The 17,257-nt window shown below is 52.9% G+C and overlaps 2 protein-coding genes across 3 annotated transcripts in view; one reads left to right on the top strand and one right to left on the bottom strand.

Annotated features, from left to right (window-relative positions):
* Positions 1-17,257, bottom strand: part of PSMD1 (proteasome 26S subunit, non-ATPase 1) — a 91,382-nt gene that overhangs the window by 36,001 nt on the left and 38,124 nt on the right. The gene's annotated exons all lie outside the window — the stretch shown is intronic.
* Positions 1,780-17,053, top strand: HTR2B (5-hydroxytryptamine receptor 2B). Its single transcript, XM_077348071.1, has 4 exons — positions 1,780-2,614; positions 3,287-3,993; positions 10,701-10,901; positions 13,299-17,053. The coding sequence occupies exons 2-4, from the start codon at positions 3,729-3,731 to the stop codon at positions 14,186-14,188; spliced, it is 1,356 nt and encodes a 451-aa protein (XP_077204186.1). The 5' UTR covers positions 1,780-2,614; positions 3,287-3,728; the 3' UTR covers positions 14,189-17,053.

The raw sequence follows: 17,257 nt of genomic DNA, 5'->3' as shown, positions 1-17,257 counted from the left end.
GATGCGGTTCCCCTTGGCTGCAGAGGAGAGGACACACAGTAATGGGTTTAAGCTTCAAGTACAACGATATAGGCTAGATATCAGGAAAAGGTTTTTCACAGTCAGAGTAGTTCAGCAGTGGAATAGGCTGCCTAAGGAGGTGGTGAGCTCCCCCTCACTGGCAGTCTTCAAGCAAAGGCTGGATACACACTTTTCTTGGATGCTTTAGGATGCTTAGGGCTGATCCTGCGTTGAGCAGGGGGTTGGACTAGATGGCCTCCATGGCACCTTCCCACTCTAGGATTCTATGATTCTATGTCACAGATTTACGCACGGGCACTACGATACAGCCTGATTTCCTTTCAATCGCCTTCTTTTCCGTCCCCGGCATATCATTCGCCTTTCCGGAATTGCAGCTGCACACCGGGTGTGTTTTCGGTTGCGGCCTTTGGAGAACGGGTCCCCAAGACAGAGAGAATCGACCCCCACTGTAGCCACAGGAGAAAGCTTCCAAGACCTGGCAGACCCATCAAACCATGTGGGTCGCTTTGACAAGTCAAGGCGGTTGATACGAAGTGACTTGTTTCATTCATCTCCTGCCCCCATTTCGAGAACGTTCAGATTTTACCCCCAAGGATCAAAATGCAGGCCAGCTCCATGACACGGACTTGGCAGGTGTTCAGGCACGGATGAATATCGGCCCTTTAGGACAGGGGTAGTCAAACTGCGGCCCTCCAGACGTTCATGGACTACAATTCCCAGGAGCCCCTGCCAGCAAACGCCAAGTCCGCCAAGGAATTGTAGTCCATGGACATCTGGAGGGCTGCAGTTTGACTACCCCTGCTTTAGGAGAACGGAGTCCAGCAGCTTCTACCTGGCCAGAAGCAGCCCTGCCCCCGTCTTTCAAGCACAGGTCAAGCTGTGCAGAACAGACACTTCCGAAACGGACACATTTACCGAAGGATACCTGCAGAAGTCAAACCTCTTCACAGAAGGGGAGGCGGAGGGCCTGATGCCGGAATTCTATTGCATCCCTCCATTTATATTTCTGTGGTGCGCCCGCAGAGCTAGCTATGGCCCCGAGCTATAGTGCAGCGCAGAATTTAGATGTGAAACTGCCACAGAAAAGCCACAGCCCCTCTCCTGGCGGTCCTCAGTGGAAAAGACTCACGGCCACATTGTGGAAGAGAAGCTTCCAACGGATCTCTAATTGCTTCGGGACCTTCGAGATTCATTAGGAATGCACCCTTCCAGTTGCTGTCCCTGACCTGATCCTACATGGCTTCTCTTTTGTTATAGAATCATAGACCAGAACCAATGGGATGAAATTAATGCAAAAGAAATTCCGTCTCAACATCCGGAAGAAGTTCCTGACAATTAGAGTGGTTTCTCAGTGGGACAGGCTTCCTTGGGAGGGGGTGGGTTCTCCATCTTTGGAGATTTTTAAACAGAGGCTGGAGAGCCTCTGTTGATTCTGTGGTGGATTCTGTGAAGATTCAAGGGGAGGTCAGCGATTGGGATGTGAATGTCCTGCATTGTGCGGGGGTTAGACTACACGACCCAAGAGGTCCCTTCCAACTCTGTGATTCTATGAACTTTATTAAATACCATTTCATTGAATAGCCGTATTCGTTCCTATTTTCAGCTTACTTTAGACTGGCAGCAGCTCTCCAGGCTCTCCCAGCTGCAGTCTTTCACTCCTTGGTCCTTTTAGCTGGAGATGCCGGGGATTGAACCTGGGACCTTCTGCATGACAAGTGGAGGCTCTGCCGCTGAGCCACAGCCCTTCCCGTAATTGTATGCAATGGCCCTCTCCTTGTATTTATGGATAACATAAATATGGATAACATAGTGTAAATAACATAAATGGCATAAATATTTACGGATAACATGACTGCCTTTGAATGCAGTTGTGCTGCTGTTCTTCAATGAAAAAGAACTGCCGTTGATTACAACAGAATCAGAGTCCAGGAGCACCTTTAAGACCAACAAAGATTTATTCAAGGCACAAAGATTTTGCTGTGCTACTTCAGACCAACACTGGAATCTGCCAATTATTAGACGTACCTTTGCTGGATCCATCTACCTGGACTCTGGGCTTGGGACGAGAGAGAGGGGGGAAAGCCAAGAAAGAACCCCAGTGGGTCTTTTCCAGATGCAGAAGAGGGAGGGGAAGAATCTCTACTAATTCTTCACTCTGCTTTCCAGCACTGGAGCTGGATGCGTGGGAATGAGTCAATCAGCAGATGATAGATAGCGGCGGGCTGCGAGTCTGCTAATGAAGGCAGAGGAAGGGCTGGGAAGCGCTCGGGGGACTCATTACGGACGTGAAAGTTACGGAAAGGCAGCAGGGCAGGGGAGGAAAGTGCGGAGTCTCCCCCCCCCCCTCCGTTGGACGGGCAATGACAAAAGCCTTAACCCGTGAAGCGCAGCCAAACGCACAGAGGAGTTAATGGCCAGGGAGCGCGCCTGCTTTTGAAGAAGGAAATGCAGTGGGAGGAAGATGTCCTAGAAGTCCAGTGCGTGACAAACAAGGAAGTGGGCGCACACACGCTCGGGGAAGAGAACGTATCCAGACCGGGTAATGAGAGGATCCTGCTCAAATCCAGAAAGAGGACCAAATACGAGCATTAAGGTAAGGCGCTTTTTGTACGATCCTAACTGCTCTGTCGGGATAGGAGAGGAGAATGGGGAAATGCACAGTTGGCTGAGAAGCGCAAGGGAGCGCACGGAGAACAAACGCAAGAGTCTAAAGAGCAATTCTGCGAGGCTGTCCATGAAGGGCTTTAAAAGTTCACACGGGTTCTGTTCTGGGCAAATTTAAGACCGTTTGGTTCAAGCCTTGCTAGAGAATCCACAAACGAAAACCTCGGTCTGAGAGGATTACCCCCCCCCCACACACACACACACAGACACACCTGGGCAAGTTTTAGCCTTTTTCAGATTCATCTTTAGTTTGCCTTTGGAGAGCCCTGTGCCTTCCCTGGAAGGAGGCGATATGTCACGCAGGGAATGTGCATCCTGCTGAAGACTGCTACTCTATCGATGAGGGCCATAAAGAAAGCGGAATTTTACCCGGAGAAAAACCGGGTCAGAATTATTCTCTTCAGACTTCGCGGCTGCCACGTAGCTGTTTACGGGAGCGGAAGGGGCACCCATGCAGCACCACTGAGCGCTCTCTGGGGTCGGGGGAATCGTCAGCTGTTTTTATCAAAATCGGGAGGATTTTCACAGTAAATTGACCACAGGCTGCCCCAAACTCAGGGTCACAATTCCGGGGTTACTTAAAGTGTGTGTGTCTTTTCAGGGAGGAGCTTCTCAGCAGAGAAGAAGACAAGAGATGGCCTCAGCAAACACAAGCAGCTAATTCAGTGCTCTGCTCTTTGCCACCCACTGAATTATTCGGAGGGCTTCCATTTAAAGGTGCGGCTCGATCCGAGCCCAGCGGCGTCTTGGGAGACCAAACGAGATCTTCGGGGCCTCCGCTTAAAAAGAGCAGCTCGGCAAACTGTGTCCCAGGATCGCCAGAAATGCCCCCAAGTTGGCACATTGGTTTGTAAGCCCCCCTCGCCCCCTCCCGGACCGGAAGTAAACGTTCTGGATACGCGTGTGGAACCTCTGGGGAGAGCAGATGAGGAGTTTACAATGAGGGTCTTCTGCCAGCATCGTGCTGGGCCAGAGAGAAAGGACGCGCTCTTCGGCCGCCTACGGTGTCTGCGGAAAGTCTGGGCTGCGGCCGCCTCTCCACGATGGCTGCGCCTTTGAGCACGTCTGCGCCCGGCAATGGATCGACGCCGCCGGACGCCGGGGACGGGAATGCTTTGCACTGGGCAGCCCTGCTCATTCTGATGGTCATCATCCCCACCATCGGAGGGAACATCCTCGTCATACTGGCCGTGTCCCTGGAGAAAAAGTTGCAGTACGCCACCAACTACTTCCTCATGTCACTGGCGGTGGCCGATTTGCTGGTGGGGCTGCTGGTGATGCCCATAGCCCTTCTGCCGGTCATGTCTGGTGAGTAGCAGATGCTGATCGTCTACAGCAGGGGTAGTCAAACTGCGGCCCTCCAGATGTCCGTGGACTACAATTCCCAGGAGCCCCTGCCAGCGAATGCTGGCAGGGGCTGCTGGGAATTGTAGTCCACGGACATCTGGAGGGCCGCAGTTTGACTGCCTCTGGTCTACAGAGATGTCATGAGCAAGCCGTGGGAACGCTTCCTCTCCATTTCGAGAAGCACTGGTGAATTGCAGCTGGCTTGCAGCAGCCCTCAACAGGTTTTCCAGGCAAGAGGGGCTCCCTTGGGGGTCTCCCTGCCAAGTTCGAACCAGGGTTGACCCTGCTTAGCTTCCCGGATCTCAGGAGATCAAGCTGGCCTGGAGCATTCAAGGCTGAGTAACTGTGTGACGTCAAGTCGCAGCCAATTTCTGGCAACCCTTTCGGGCAGGGGTTACAATTCCATGAGTCCTTGCCAATGTGGCAGGAGCTCATGGGAATTGTAGTCCATGGACATCAGGAGAGCCACAGTTTGGCCAACCCCGGGCTACAATCTAGGAGACCCCCCCAGTTCAAATCCCTGCTCTACCACAAGAATCTGCCAGGTCACCTTTGGCCAGTCACACATTCCGAGTCACACACCCTACCTCGCAGGGTCATTGTGAGGATAAAAGAGGGGACTGATGTAAGCCACTTTGGGTCCACACAGTTGGGGAAAAACCAAATCAAAACCGTCCTTTCCCTTATAACTTTGACTCAGTGAAATATATAGCGATTTTTAGCTCTTCAGGATCCCTGGTTTCTGCTGTAGCAGGTGGAGCCAAACACGCTTTCTACACCTCCGGCATCAGATCTCCTCTCCCTTGGTGATGTTTGGACATCTAGGCATCTTTTGGACACTTTTTGTTATGTACCAGCCCTGTGCTACCTTTGCACGATTGTGGACAAATCTGGGGTCACAGGCTGGCCCCAGGTCTGGCACTCGACCCGAGGAAATCCTACATTCTCCCAAGAGGCATAGAAAGACCACACTTGCACGGGTGGAACGAATTGCACACATTTTGCTAAATCAGGGCAGAATTATGTGTTCTCTGTGAGCATTGGACGTTTTGGCCTAGGAGGCCGTCTCGGTCGCACAGCCTCAAAGCGCCCCTGAGAGGTGGACGGCCACAGCAGGGGTGGATCGCTCATGTCAAAAGCCGGTTTTTGTCAAAGCCGGGAGCGGAATCTGCATTGCCCCTCCTTCCCACTCACCCTATTCTGTCAAAGGCCTCCCAAAATAGGTTGACCTGCAGTTTTTCTGCTGACATGCAGAGTGAAAATCATATGGCCTTCAAGTGCAGTTGCCAGGTGTCAGGTGTAGCCTGGAGATTCCATAGAATCATAGAGGGACCTCCGGGGTCATCTATTCCAACCCCCCGCACTGTGCAAGACACTCCCAACCCTCTCACTCATCCGTTGTATCCTGCCACCCTCTTGAACCTTCACAGAATCAGCCTCTCCGTCAGATGGCTATTCCCCAGAATCATAGCTGACACCCCACACCACAGAGATCGGTTCCACTGGAGGTAATGGCTGCTTATGAAGTCAAACCTCCTAAGCATTCTAATGCTGCTAAGTTCCCTGCCACCCCCTAACCCTCTCCCTCCCCACGTTTAAACCCCCAAGCCCCCAGGATCTTCCCTACAGAGAGGTGGGGACGCTACCTTTAAGCTTTAGGATGGTTAGGGCTAATCCTGTGTTGAGCAGGGGGTTGGACTAGATGGCCTGTAGGGCCCCTTCCAACTCTAGGATTCTATGATTCTAAGCTGGAAAACTCCGGCTGCTGAAGCCGCACTGGCAGCCAGCCCTGGTTATTGGGAGCCAGACTCGAAACGTCCAGAGTTCTCCGGCATCTACAAGATCTTGAGCCGTGGATCACATTCTAAACTTTGGCCTGTTTTGATTTTTAATAGGGGGAGGAGGGGGTTGGTAGCTGCTGCACGTTTCTAACCCCCCCCACCCTTTATAGCCCCGGTCCCAAAAGGTAGAAGCCGAAGAACCCTAGCAAGAACACGAGGGAGAAAGACTGCTGAGGAGGATATTAAGCGATGCTTGGAATTGCTTTACGTTCGGCCAGTTGGACTCGGAATCGCAGAAAATGTTTGTTTTGCCAAGGCAAAGGAGAACCGGGCTGGAATTAGCTGCATTCTCTTAAAGCTAACAACTGTCTCAACCTCTCAGCCCTGTGCGGAAAGTCTCCGTTATGAATCAAGCTGCTTCCAGCAGCAAAAACCTCGTCAGTGAAGTGAAGCCCTTTTGGAACAGGGCCCGTCAGTGGTGTGTGTGCCGTGAATTCACCGCTGGGTCACACGCCAGACGGTCTCCTTGTCCCATCTTGGTAGGGACTCCTGCCTCTAAGCTCTGAAACCATCACAGCTGTGTGTGGAGCAGAAGCCAAGGCAACATCTGTGAAGTGTGGTCTCTCCCCCCCCCACCTCTGTTATCCTGGTCAGGAGTGGGAGGAAAGCATGGGGGCTGAAGGCATCAGGTCACCCTTAGCAGTAGATGGCCCAATAAATAAATAAATACATAATCTAATCGAGGAAGCTAAGCAGGGTGGCGTAGTGGTTTAAGAGAGGCAGCTTCTAATCTGGCGAGCCGGGTTTGACTCCCCAATCTTCCCCATGCAGCCAGTTGGGTGACCCTGGGCTTGCCACAGCCCTGATAGTGCTGTTCTCACAGAGCAGTAACCTCAGGGCTCTCTCAGCCTGAATGTAGGTGACCGGTCTGCAGCAAGACGGGGATTTGAAGCCGGGTCTCCCAGACCCTACGCTCTGAAGCCCTAACCACTAAAACCACACTGACTCAATCAAGTCCGGTGGTCTAAAGACCCCCAGTGGTTGCTGACAGGCCTAGGGTTGCCAGCTTCCAGGTGGGGCCTAGAGACCTCCCAGATCATTTTATTGTGAACCACTGCGAGTCCGAATGGAATGCAGCGGTATATAAATACAAGAATAAATAAAAACAAAAAAACACACCTGAGAAGCATCCTTCGGGGGGGGGCGATCCTGAATAGCTCCCTGACTTGGATACCGCCCCGCCCCCTTTCTTCAAGGTTGCTTTCTCCCTGACCTCAAAAGAGAAAGAAACGCTGCTACCATCAACCCCGGCCAGGAATGGGGTATAGAAACATTATTGTTATTATTATCATTTAGATTTATTACCTACCACTCCCAGAACCGGCCTGTGGCAAGGTACAATTTGTCCATAATTTTAAAAACCCCATTATTAGGATAAAACCCCGCTAAGGATAGAGATCGAAACTGACAGCACAGGGAATAGGAGACAAATAAAACCAGACGCTGGGCTACGAAGGCCGGGGCTAGCTGGACTGGGGTTAGGACCTGGACAGAAGACCAGTGAGGGAGTCCAGGGTTACAAGAAAGGCCCAAAGAGGCTCACTATCTAACCCAGGGGTGGCCAAACTGCAGCTCTCCAGGAGTCCGTGAACTACAATAACCATGAGCCCCTGCCAGCTTGCTGGCAGGGGCTCATGGTTATTGTAGTTCACGGACTCCTGGAGAGCCACAGTTTGGCCACCCCTGCCCTATAGGGGTCATTTAAAATAGGGAGTGACTCCACAACACTTTCCCCCCACCAAGCTATTTAGCAACCTGGTCTCTCCCACCCCATTGGATTTCTTGGACTGCGCCTTGCTCTTTTAATTAATCCAGCACTAAGGCGGCTGTAACCACGCTGTAGCTGACAGAAAGCACCCTTTGCGCTCGGAGAGGTTTAAAAGGAGGGTGGGGAAGGAGAAGAAGAGTGAGACATTATAATTAGATTCGGGGGGGGGGCCTTTGAGGTTTTTTGCGGGTCTTTCTCCAAACATGGCAGAGCCGAAAGCTGAGCTGACTTCCCTAAGAGGTCTACTCGGCAAGCCAGCCCCAAGGCTCCCTGACCTTTGGGGGGAGAGGCGAAGCCTTCGGAGCAAGCAGGCATCAGGAGCAAAATGCATGCAAGGTGGGGAGGCCCCAGCCTGAAGTGAGGATCCACGCCTCCCCCCCCCCCTTAATCCCTGAGAAATTCATTAGCTGGAAAACTGTTTAAATTAAGCATTATCACCCGGTCCCACCCGCCCGGTCCCGACTTCTCTGACCTCAGTGTTTCCACAGGCGTGCCGAATACGGACACTGAACACAAACATTATCCCTTTGATTTCTGACAGCTTTATTTGCGCGGAGGATCCGAGAGAGGAACTGTTTGAAACAGAGATTCGTCAGCTCTTGGCGGGGCTGGATGGGTGGGGGTGGGTTCCTCAGCCGGAAGAGCGGTAGCAGGTTTGTTAGAATCTGTTCACGGAGGTTTCAAAGGTGGATTCATTTATGGCCATTAGCTTCTGCTTTTCAAGACCAGCTTGCAAAGTCGACCTCTTCCCAACCGTAAATCACGGGCATCGCCCAAACCGTGTCAGTATGCCCCCCCCCGCTTTGCTTTTATAAATATGCAGCCCTGACACCTGCCTTGAACTCTGACTGTTGTCATTGGTGTTGAAGAATTGCTCTGGACACGCCCACCTGGGGCCCCTCCCCTTCCCAGCCCTTCCAGGCCCATCATTGGTCATTTTTGTGGGCGGGGCAGGTCAACATGACCATTTATGGTCAACATCACCTGACTCTGTGTGTGTGTAAATAAATAATTACCAGGAGTTTTAAAAACTAAGAGATTCCGGGATAAGCTTGGGGGAGAGGGGAATCCTTGCTATAAACTTTGGTTCTCTTATATATCCAGGGATGGCCACACTGTAGCTCCCCAGATGTCTATGGCAATTGTAGTCCATGGACACCTGGAGAGCCACCGTTTGCCCATCCCTGTGCTTCCTACTTTGCTACCAATCGTAGCCCAAGGTGGACAGTGCCGTGGCGTGGAGAGGAGGGGCAGCAGCAGGCAGGGGCAGAACTCTGCACCTGCATGCTGCTGCTGCCCTTCCTCTCCACACCGCTGGCCTCCTACGTGCCGCTTCAGGTGATCGCCAAGGCGGCCAAACCGCGCCCAAGCGCACAACCCTATTTGGAAGTCTGACACAGCTTCATGGGTGCAGCCACTCAACGGCTGCTGCAGCTGGCCTCCAGGAAAGACCCTTGCGCCGCAGTGGAAGCTGATGGCCAAGCAACACTTACCAAAATCAGCATCTGCAATCCAATCTCCCCACAGCCAATCGGAACCCTAGCCTGGCAAAAGCCCCACGCGACCCTGCTCATTTTCTAAAAGCACTTGGCGGACACGGCGCCCTCGGGGGCCGCATTAGGGGACCCCCGTTCTAGACTGCACCCCTTCAGACTGCAGGCAAGGCGGCCGGGTGAACGTGTCGACGTTAAAATGACACAGAAAATCCAGGGCCAGGAAAAAAAAAATCTCTCTCCTTTCTTTCCGTGGGCAGGGAACTGTGCTCACGTCCAAGCACCAAGCCTGCCCCCGGCTTGAAAGGGCGCAGTCCAGAGGCACACACCCACTTGGCTTCCAGTTTGTGAGAACCGGCAACTTGTCCCTAGCCCAGGGGTGGCCAATCTGTGGCTCTCCCGATGATCATCAAGAGACAGCGGAGGCGGAGATATAAGATCCCTCTTGGAGGTTTTGAGTTATGAGCCCGTGATTTGTAGGTTGTAAAATTACTTTCTCCGAAGACTGGCAGCCCAATAAGCTTCCTTCGCATCTGCACACCATTTGTACATAAGTCTTGTCACTCTCTCTGCCTTGGACATCAGTTGCAAGTGGTCTGGGAAGAATTCCAGCCTTGAAAGTCAAGCCTTTGGTGCGTCCTCGGGCAGGATGGGGCGCGCCTGTCAGGAACATTTGAGTGTGTTGCTGCAACCTTGCCAAGCCAAAACAGTCTTCACAAGACCCCAGGAGGCAGCTTGCAAAACACGGTCATAGCACTTGTTCTGAAAATGGCCATGGCTAGGGGGGCATCTTGTGGCAGAGGCAATACCATCTTACGGCAAACAGCCAGGCGGGATGGGGCCTGGCCCGGCAGGTTGGTCGCAAAGGGCACAAGGCAGGTTTACGTCCAAAACAACCCTAGATGCCAAACCCGACTCAGCAGAAAGAAAACTGGACAGAACAGGACGAGACAGGTCAATAACTTTTAACAGGCCACGAAGAAAGTGGGGGTGCGTGTGGGGTGGGTGGGTGGGCCGGGGAGATACGTGGCTGAGCTGAAGCGCACTGCAGTGCATGAGCCGGGTGGCACCTGGTTTTCCCCCCATTGTGTGACAAACACTGTTGGATTGGATGGAGCACTGATCCAGCATGGCTTCTCTTTTGTTGCAATCCAACATGGCTTCTCTAATGTGTCTAGGGCAGGGATGCTCTGTCTTCTTGGTGCTGGGGAGACAAGAGTGGGAGGGCTTCTGGAGTTTTGCCCCTGCTGGTGGACCTCCTGATGGCCTCTGGGGTTTGGCCACTGTGTGACCCATAGATTGGATGGGCCACTGGACTGATCCAACTTGGCTTCTCTTACGTTCTTATGCCTGTGGAAGGGATGCTGTTTATTCTGGTGCTTGGGGGGGGGTCAAGAGTTCTGGCCCTGCTGATGGACCTCCTGGGGGCCCCTGGGTTTTGGCCACTGTGTGACACAGAGCACTGGACTCAACGGGCCACTGGGCTTATCCAACATGGCTTCTCTGGTGTTCAAATTGCTCCGCACACAAAGAAAAAAAGATCCTGACCCCTTTCCTCTTTTTCAGAGATTGCGTGGCCTCTCCCACGGGAACTGTGCCCTGTCTGGCTGTTCCTCGATGTCCTCTTCTCCACGGCTTCCATCATGCATCTCTGCGCCATCTCGCTGGACCGCTACATCGCCATTAAAAAGCCGATCCAAGCCAGCCAGTACAACTCGCGGGCCACGACCCTCATCAAAATAACCGTGGTGTGGCTGATATCCATAGGTATGTGGCAAACAGACTAGGAAAGGGAACCTGGGATGTGTAAAATGGCCGGGCTGGGCATGGGGGTGAATGGGAGCAACAGCAGGCGAATGATACACCGATTAGGAAGCATGCAACAAAAATATCCATTCCCCCAAAGCAAACCATATAGATGAAAGCATGGCCAGCACTGGGGAAGATACACCCAGATAGAATCATAGAATCACAGAGTTGGAAGGGGCCATATGGGCCATCTAGTCCAACCCCCTGCTCAACGCAGGATCAGCCCAAAGATGGGTAGCTGTGTTAGCCTGTCTGCAGCGGCAGAAAAGAGCCAGAGTCCAGGAGCACCGGAAAGACTAACAAAAGCTGTGGTGGGGGAGGAGATTTCGGGAGTCTCCGCTCTCTTCTTTAGAGACCTGGTTTTCCATTCTGCGCAGCTAAATGTGGTGCCTTCCATGGAGACAGATCAAGATGGGTCGCCGTGTTAGTCTTTCTGCATCAGCAGAAAAGAGCCAGAGTCCAGGAGCACCTGAAAGACTAACAAAATCGGTGGCAGCTTTCGTGAGTCGCTTCTCACTTATCAGAGTTTGAGTCTAGCGGCAATTTTAAGGCCAACAAAGCTTCATTCTGGGTATAAGCGTTCATGTGCACGCACACTTCCTCAAAGTTGAATCTGAAGAAGTGTGCATAACGCAAGGGCTTATACCCAGACTAAAACTGTGTTGCTCTTCAAGGTGCCGCTGGACTCAAACTTTGTTCGGCTGCTTCAGACCAACACGGCGACCCCCCTGGTTCTACCCTGCAAGGAGAGTGAGGGGGCAGAAGGGAGATCTGCAGCGAGAGGAACAAAATCAGCAAAAAAAATCTGGACGCTCAGCAGGCGGCAGAAGTGCTGCTTTCCTAGCGGGACGTCACTTTTGAATCCGACCCAAGATGTTCGAGACGGGAAATTATGAGGTGTGTTATCAAAATACACAGGGCTAAAATCTATTAATAAGCGGGGCCGGCTGACGGCTTCTGCTGTGCGTCTCCCTTGGCTTCTGACCTCCGCAAGAGGCCTGCTGCCCGTTGTCAGTGACCTGTCAGACTGAGGACAAAACATCCATTTGAGAAGAGAGCAAACATTTGAGAGATGAGAGGAAGAGAACCGACCCTCCCAAGCCGCCGTCCAGCAGACTGAAATAAAGGAAAGAGTCCTCAGGTTAATTGCATCACCGGCAAAACAGTGCCAGGAATTTTTTTTTGAATGTCTTTAAAATCCAATAAGCTGCAAACAAAAGAGAAGTGGGGAATGGTTTGACTCTCCTGGCCGAGGGCTACACCCCTGATAAGGACCCACTTCCTATATGAGTGGATTTTAAGAGCGCCTCTGGCAGTCAGAGAAAACAGGCCTCTTTCAAAGAGAGGTTAGGGAACGGCCGGAGAGGCAGAGCACTTTGGAAATGACCTTTGAATATCTGATTTTAGGAGCATTAGCCGGGGGCTGGTCTCCGCCAGCGCCTGTTCGGCCGTGAAGTGAACTCGGCCTCTGACGTGCTCCCCTGCTCAACAGTTCAAAGCCACCGAGGGTCGGATCCAGGCTAAAACCCTCCTGCCGATTCCCCCTGCTCTTAACCACAACACCAAGCTGGCTCTTGGAAAGAATTCGTAGAGAATCAGACGATGGCTGTACTCTTGGCTTGCTGCTTTTATCGCAGGCGCTACCAGGCAGCGAGATGGAGAAGGGTACAGCAAATCCCCAAAATCTTAACAAAGGGGAGTGACGGGGGGAACGGCAGGCAGCAAAAGCCCAGAGAAGAGCAGGGCCCCAAGCACATGTCCTCTGGGGCAGCCACTGCAGCTCTTCAAGCGCTGCAATGTGTTCCATATTTCCGAGCACCGTAATTCGGAAAGCCCAGTTGGTGCACCATGCTGCGGTTTGGGCTATTATGGAGATCTAGGCGAGATGAAGCGCGCACATGGCTCCCATTCTGCAGCTGCTCCATTAGCCGCCCCTCCATTGCCAAACTCCATTTAACATGCTGGCTAGTACCTACCAGGCCCTTCGTGGCTTAGCCCCCCCCTCTCTCTCTCTCCCTCCTGGCTCTGCCTTGCTCATCCGAGCAGGGCCTTCTGCAGGTGCCAGCTTGGGGTAATGGTAAAGCAGAGGACTCCAAGCCCCAAGCCTGCTCCCGGCTTGAAAGGGCACAGTCCAGAAGCACACTTGACTTCCAGTTTGTGAGAACCAGCAGCCTGTCCATAGGCCAGGGGTGGCCGAAGCAAGGGAGTCCAAGGGAGACAACAAATGAACAAAATTCATTTTGGTGACTTGCGCTCAAGCTTAGGGACGCGGCAATCAGAAAAGGGTCGCTTGTTGTTTCATTCTGAGGTGTGCAATCCACGGCCAAGCCGAGCTGATTCGTGTTTCTCCTGCAGGCATCGCTCTTCCGATCCCGATCCGCGGCCTCGAGGACGGCGCCGCAGCCACCGAGAACTTCACCTGTGTGCTGACGCCGGCCCGCTTTGGAGACTTCATCCTCTACGGCTCGGTGGCCGCCTTCTTCGTCCCGCTGGCCATCATGGTGGTGACTTACTTCCTCACCATCCGGGTGCTGCGGAGGAAGGCCCACCTGATCCACAAGCTGCCCCAGCGCCTGAACTGGAGCACCGTCTCCACCGTCTTCCAGCGGGACGGCACACCCGGGTCGTCGCCGGAAAAGCTGGCCATGCTGAATGGCTCGAGGAAGGAGAGGCCCGTGGCCAACGGCCACGAAGAGGTGCTCATGCGCAGGATGTCCACTGTCGGGAAGAAGTCGGTGCAGACCATTACGAACGAACAACGGGCCTCTAAGGTTTTGGGGATCGTCTTCTTCCTCTTCTTGGTGATGTGGTGCCCGTTCTTCATCACCAACATCACCTCGGTCCTCTGCAAGTCGGCCTGCAGCGAAGGGTTCATCCAGAGGCTGATGGAGATATTCGTGTGGATAGGGTATGTCTCCTCTGGGGTCAACCCGCTGGTCTACACCCTTTTCAACAAGACCTTCCGGGAGGCCTTTGGCAGGTACATGACCTGCAATTACCGGACCTCGCTGCCCGTCCGGGGCCTCCGGAAATGCTCCAGCAGGCTCTCGTTCCGGAACTCCGTGGCGGAGAACTCCAAGTTGTTCATGATGCACCATGGCATGCGCAACGGGATTAACCCGGGCGCGTACCAGAGCCCCATGAGGATCTCGCCGATTCAGTCCTCCTCGGCCGTCCTGCTGGACACGCTGCGGCTTACGGAGAACGAGATCGATAAGACAGAGGAGCAAGTCAGCTACGTATAGCGGGGCGGGGCTGGGGACAGGATCCGTGGCCTGGACCCCAGGTGTCAGTGTGTATATGTGGTTTTCACCCGTTATTTATACAAGACCCGGTTCTAGTCCTGACCACCCGTCGTGTCCTCAAGGACGAGATCTTGCCCCAGATCACCTTTGAAAATTAAGAGCTATTTATTCTGTGGGGGGAAAACAAACATACCGAAGCACTGTAGTGGTTTGCAGGCAGAGGGGTGGGGCGTGGGGTGCAAATAAAAACAGCCACGGCGAATATCACGTTGCAGGCAATGGGTTCCCCATTTCTGGTCTTCGAAACAAACATTCTCCTAAGGTCTGCTCATAATCGTCAACCGAATGCCTCTATGATTCGGAGGCTATTGTACATGCCGCTATTCTACATTACAAGAAGTGCCTTCCTTTCTGGTGTAAGCCGGCTGTACCAATGCTTCGGCCAAAATACCCACACCGTTTGCGCTTCTCAAGAATGTTCAGGTGTTCCACAAATGAATGTTTGGGTGTTTTCGTAAGCCTTAGGCGCAGTGTTTCTCAACCTGGGGGCTGGGACCCCTTTGGGGGTAGAATGACCATCTCGCAGGGGTCGCGGCAGGGCGAGCAGCTTGGCCAGGGTGGGGCGCCATCCGCACAACAGCATTGTGGGGTAGATCAAGACTGTCTGCCTGGAGCAGCGGAAAAGAGCGCGATCGGCATGGTGGGAAAGAGGCAGAACTGAACTGAGAAACCCCAGAAAAAAAACCCAATTTATCTACAATCATGAACCATGGATCTTCAAACCATGGGCCAGTTTCGGTTTAATTTCTGTGAAAGAACCCTTGCATCATTTTATGGCTGGGGGTCCCCACAACATGAGAAACTGGATTAAACGGTCGCGGCATTAGGAAGGTTGAGAACCACTGCCTTTGTGCCAGATTCAGCTGCCGTCCCCTTCTTCTCTGCCGTCGGTCCCAAACACCTGCTCCCTCCCCATGAGGTATCTGACAAAGGGGACCAGCTCCCAAAAGCCCCTACCCTCAAAATCTCATTGGTCTGTAAGCTGCTACTGGCCTTGAACGTAGCTATTCCACTGCAAACCAGCTCCCCGAAGCCATCTGAGATCTAGGGCACTGCGCACAACACATAACGTATTCTTCTCTTGCCCACTGATGCTGAACCTCCTACCCGCTCCTCGGGAGGCCCACATTCCGCTACAGCGAACCTGCCGCCTAATCGCCGCATGAGATCCGTCCAGGCCAGCACCCACTGTCTAGCACAGCCTGCCTCAACTTTTTTACCATTGATAAACCCCCTGAAACGTCCTTCTGGCTTCGAGAAACCCCAGAAGGGGCACGATGGTGCAAACTGGTTTGGAAGCACAGCTGTATAAACCCAGGACGTTCCCCTTCCCACCCCCTCCAGGACCATCACGGGCCATTTGGGGGGTATGAACTCCCACCCCTTCGGGAAGCCCTTCCAGGGCTGTCCTGAAAGAGACGTAACCATTTTGCTTGTTTGCACGGGAGGCTGGGAATTCCCAAGCCAGTCAGGGTATATGAGACCAATGTCTGACACGTGACACACGTGCCTTGGGACACGGGCTCCGAGGACATGGACCGAGTCGTTCGAGGGCTCAGGTTCAGGAAGCTGCTTGACCCATGGAACTTCCTCCTTCTCGTTCCTGAGGCTGTATCTCCAGCCACGTCCCTCCATTTCAACAGCAGTGGGCCATGCGGCCGGAGTCGTTGGCGTTGCTGGAGGTCAAGCAAGCCCAAAGTCCCCCTGGATTCCCAGAACGGACTTCCCACTCCTGCCCATCCTGCCGTTCAGCGATCTACAGTTCCGCCTTCTTGAAACACTGGACAGTATTGCAGTCAGGACACTAGCTGTCAAGAAAGATGATAAGGGCTGCATGCAGAAGTGAGCTGGCTCCCAACATGGCAGCAGTCAGGCCACGTTTCCTCTCTGACAACATTTTTGCACGCTGAAAAACAAGACTCTGTGTGCCATGTCCTTCTTTAGTGGGTGAGCAAGTCCCTGTCGGGGCAGCCAGGTGACAAGGAAGTAATCGGAGGCTTGCTGGCTTCAAGTCCCTCCCCCAACTACCCTCCCCGGCCAATCAGTGGCTCCCAGCGTCTCCAGCAGACCAATGACATCTGTGGGATGCTACAAAAACACATTAGCCAAACTCTGCTTTGGGAGAACTGCTCTGTGAGGACAGCTTTCACAGGACTGTAACTAGCCGAAAGTCCACCCAGTTGGCTGCACGTGGAGGAGAAGTGGGGAATCAAACCGGGCTCTCCAGATTGGAGGCTGCCGCTCTTAACCACTAAGCCAGAGGTGGCCTCCTGGGGCTCAAGGCCATGGACGTCTGGACAGCCACAGTCTGGCCACCCCTGCACTATTATTTATTATTATTATCATTATAATTTAAACATATTACCTGCCACTCCCGAACGGGCTCATGGCGGGTCACAATCTGTCCATATAAAAACCCAGTGAAAACCCTTTAAAACAAATGCGGACACATGTATACATACAGTAAAAATAGACTCCTAAAAATTATTGGCGGTCTTCAACCACCCCAAAGACCTGTATAAAGGAGAGGAGTGGGAAGAGAGAGGACATAGCGAAGGCTGCCCTCTTAGCACCGGGCCCCCCATCAGATAATTATACTAAGCTGCCTCTTGGAAGGAGGGGGGTAATGGGATTGAACATGACCTGTAAATGCTCTCTGAAAAAGCTATTAGGATGTACAAGAAAAGTTGTCCTCCCCCCCACAAAAATCATCCTTAAGCTAAGCATATCCAAAGTTTACAGTCCTGCCTAGCTGTTTGGAAGATAATTTTTTTTTAAAATAGCACTCTAATAAATAAGATTCCAGCCGACGACTGCTTTGCCGCTTTCCGCACAGCATCAAGCTGAGCGTCCTTCGGGGGTAACGGGGAGGCGCCAGGATGTTTAAAAATCCATTAATTGTCGGAGGGGAAATTAGCACGATCGCTATGAGAGCATTCGGCCTCAAAACGCCAACACTGATCCAAGGGGGAAGGCGGTAGCCGGAACCGAATGGATCGGTCTGCAGGG

This window comes from Paroedura picta, chromosome 8 (assembly GCF_049243985.1).
Source record: "Paroedura picta isolate Pp20150507F chromosome 8, Ppicta_v3.0, whole genome shotgun sequence".
Classification (NCBI taxonomy): Eukaryota; Metazoa; Chordata; class Lepidosauria; order Squamata; family Gekkonidae; genus Paroedura; species Paroedura picta.
Note: the sequence above shows the minus strand (reverse complement) of the source record. Positions and strands in the feature narration are given on the sequence as shown.

Excerpts from the sequence above, each read along its gene's own strand:
- HTR2B (XM_077348071.1), top strand. The coding sequence starts at position 3,729 with ATGGCTGCGCCTTTGAGCACGTCTGCGCCCGGCAATGGATCGACGCCG. Across the intron at positions 3,994-10,700 it reads CCTTCTGCCGGTCATGTCTG|AGATTGCGTGGCCTCTCCCA; the intron begins GTGAGTAGCAGA and ends CCTCTTTTTCAG. Across the intron at positions 10,902-13,298 it reads GGTGTGGCTGATATCCATAG|GCATCGCTCTTCCGATCCCG; the intron begins GTATGTGGCAAA and ends TTTCTCCTGCAG.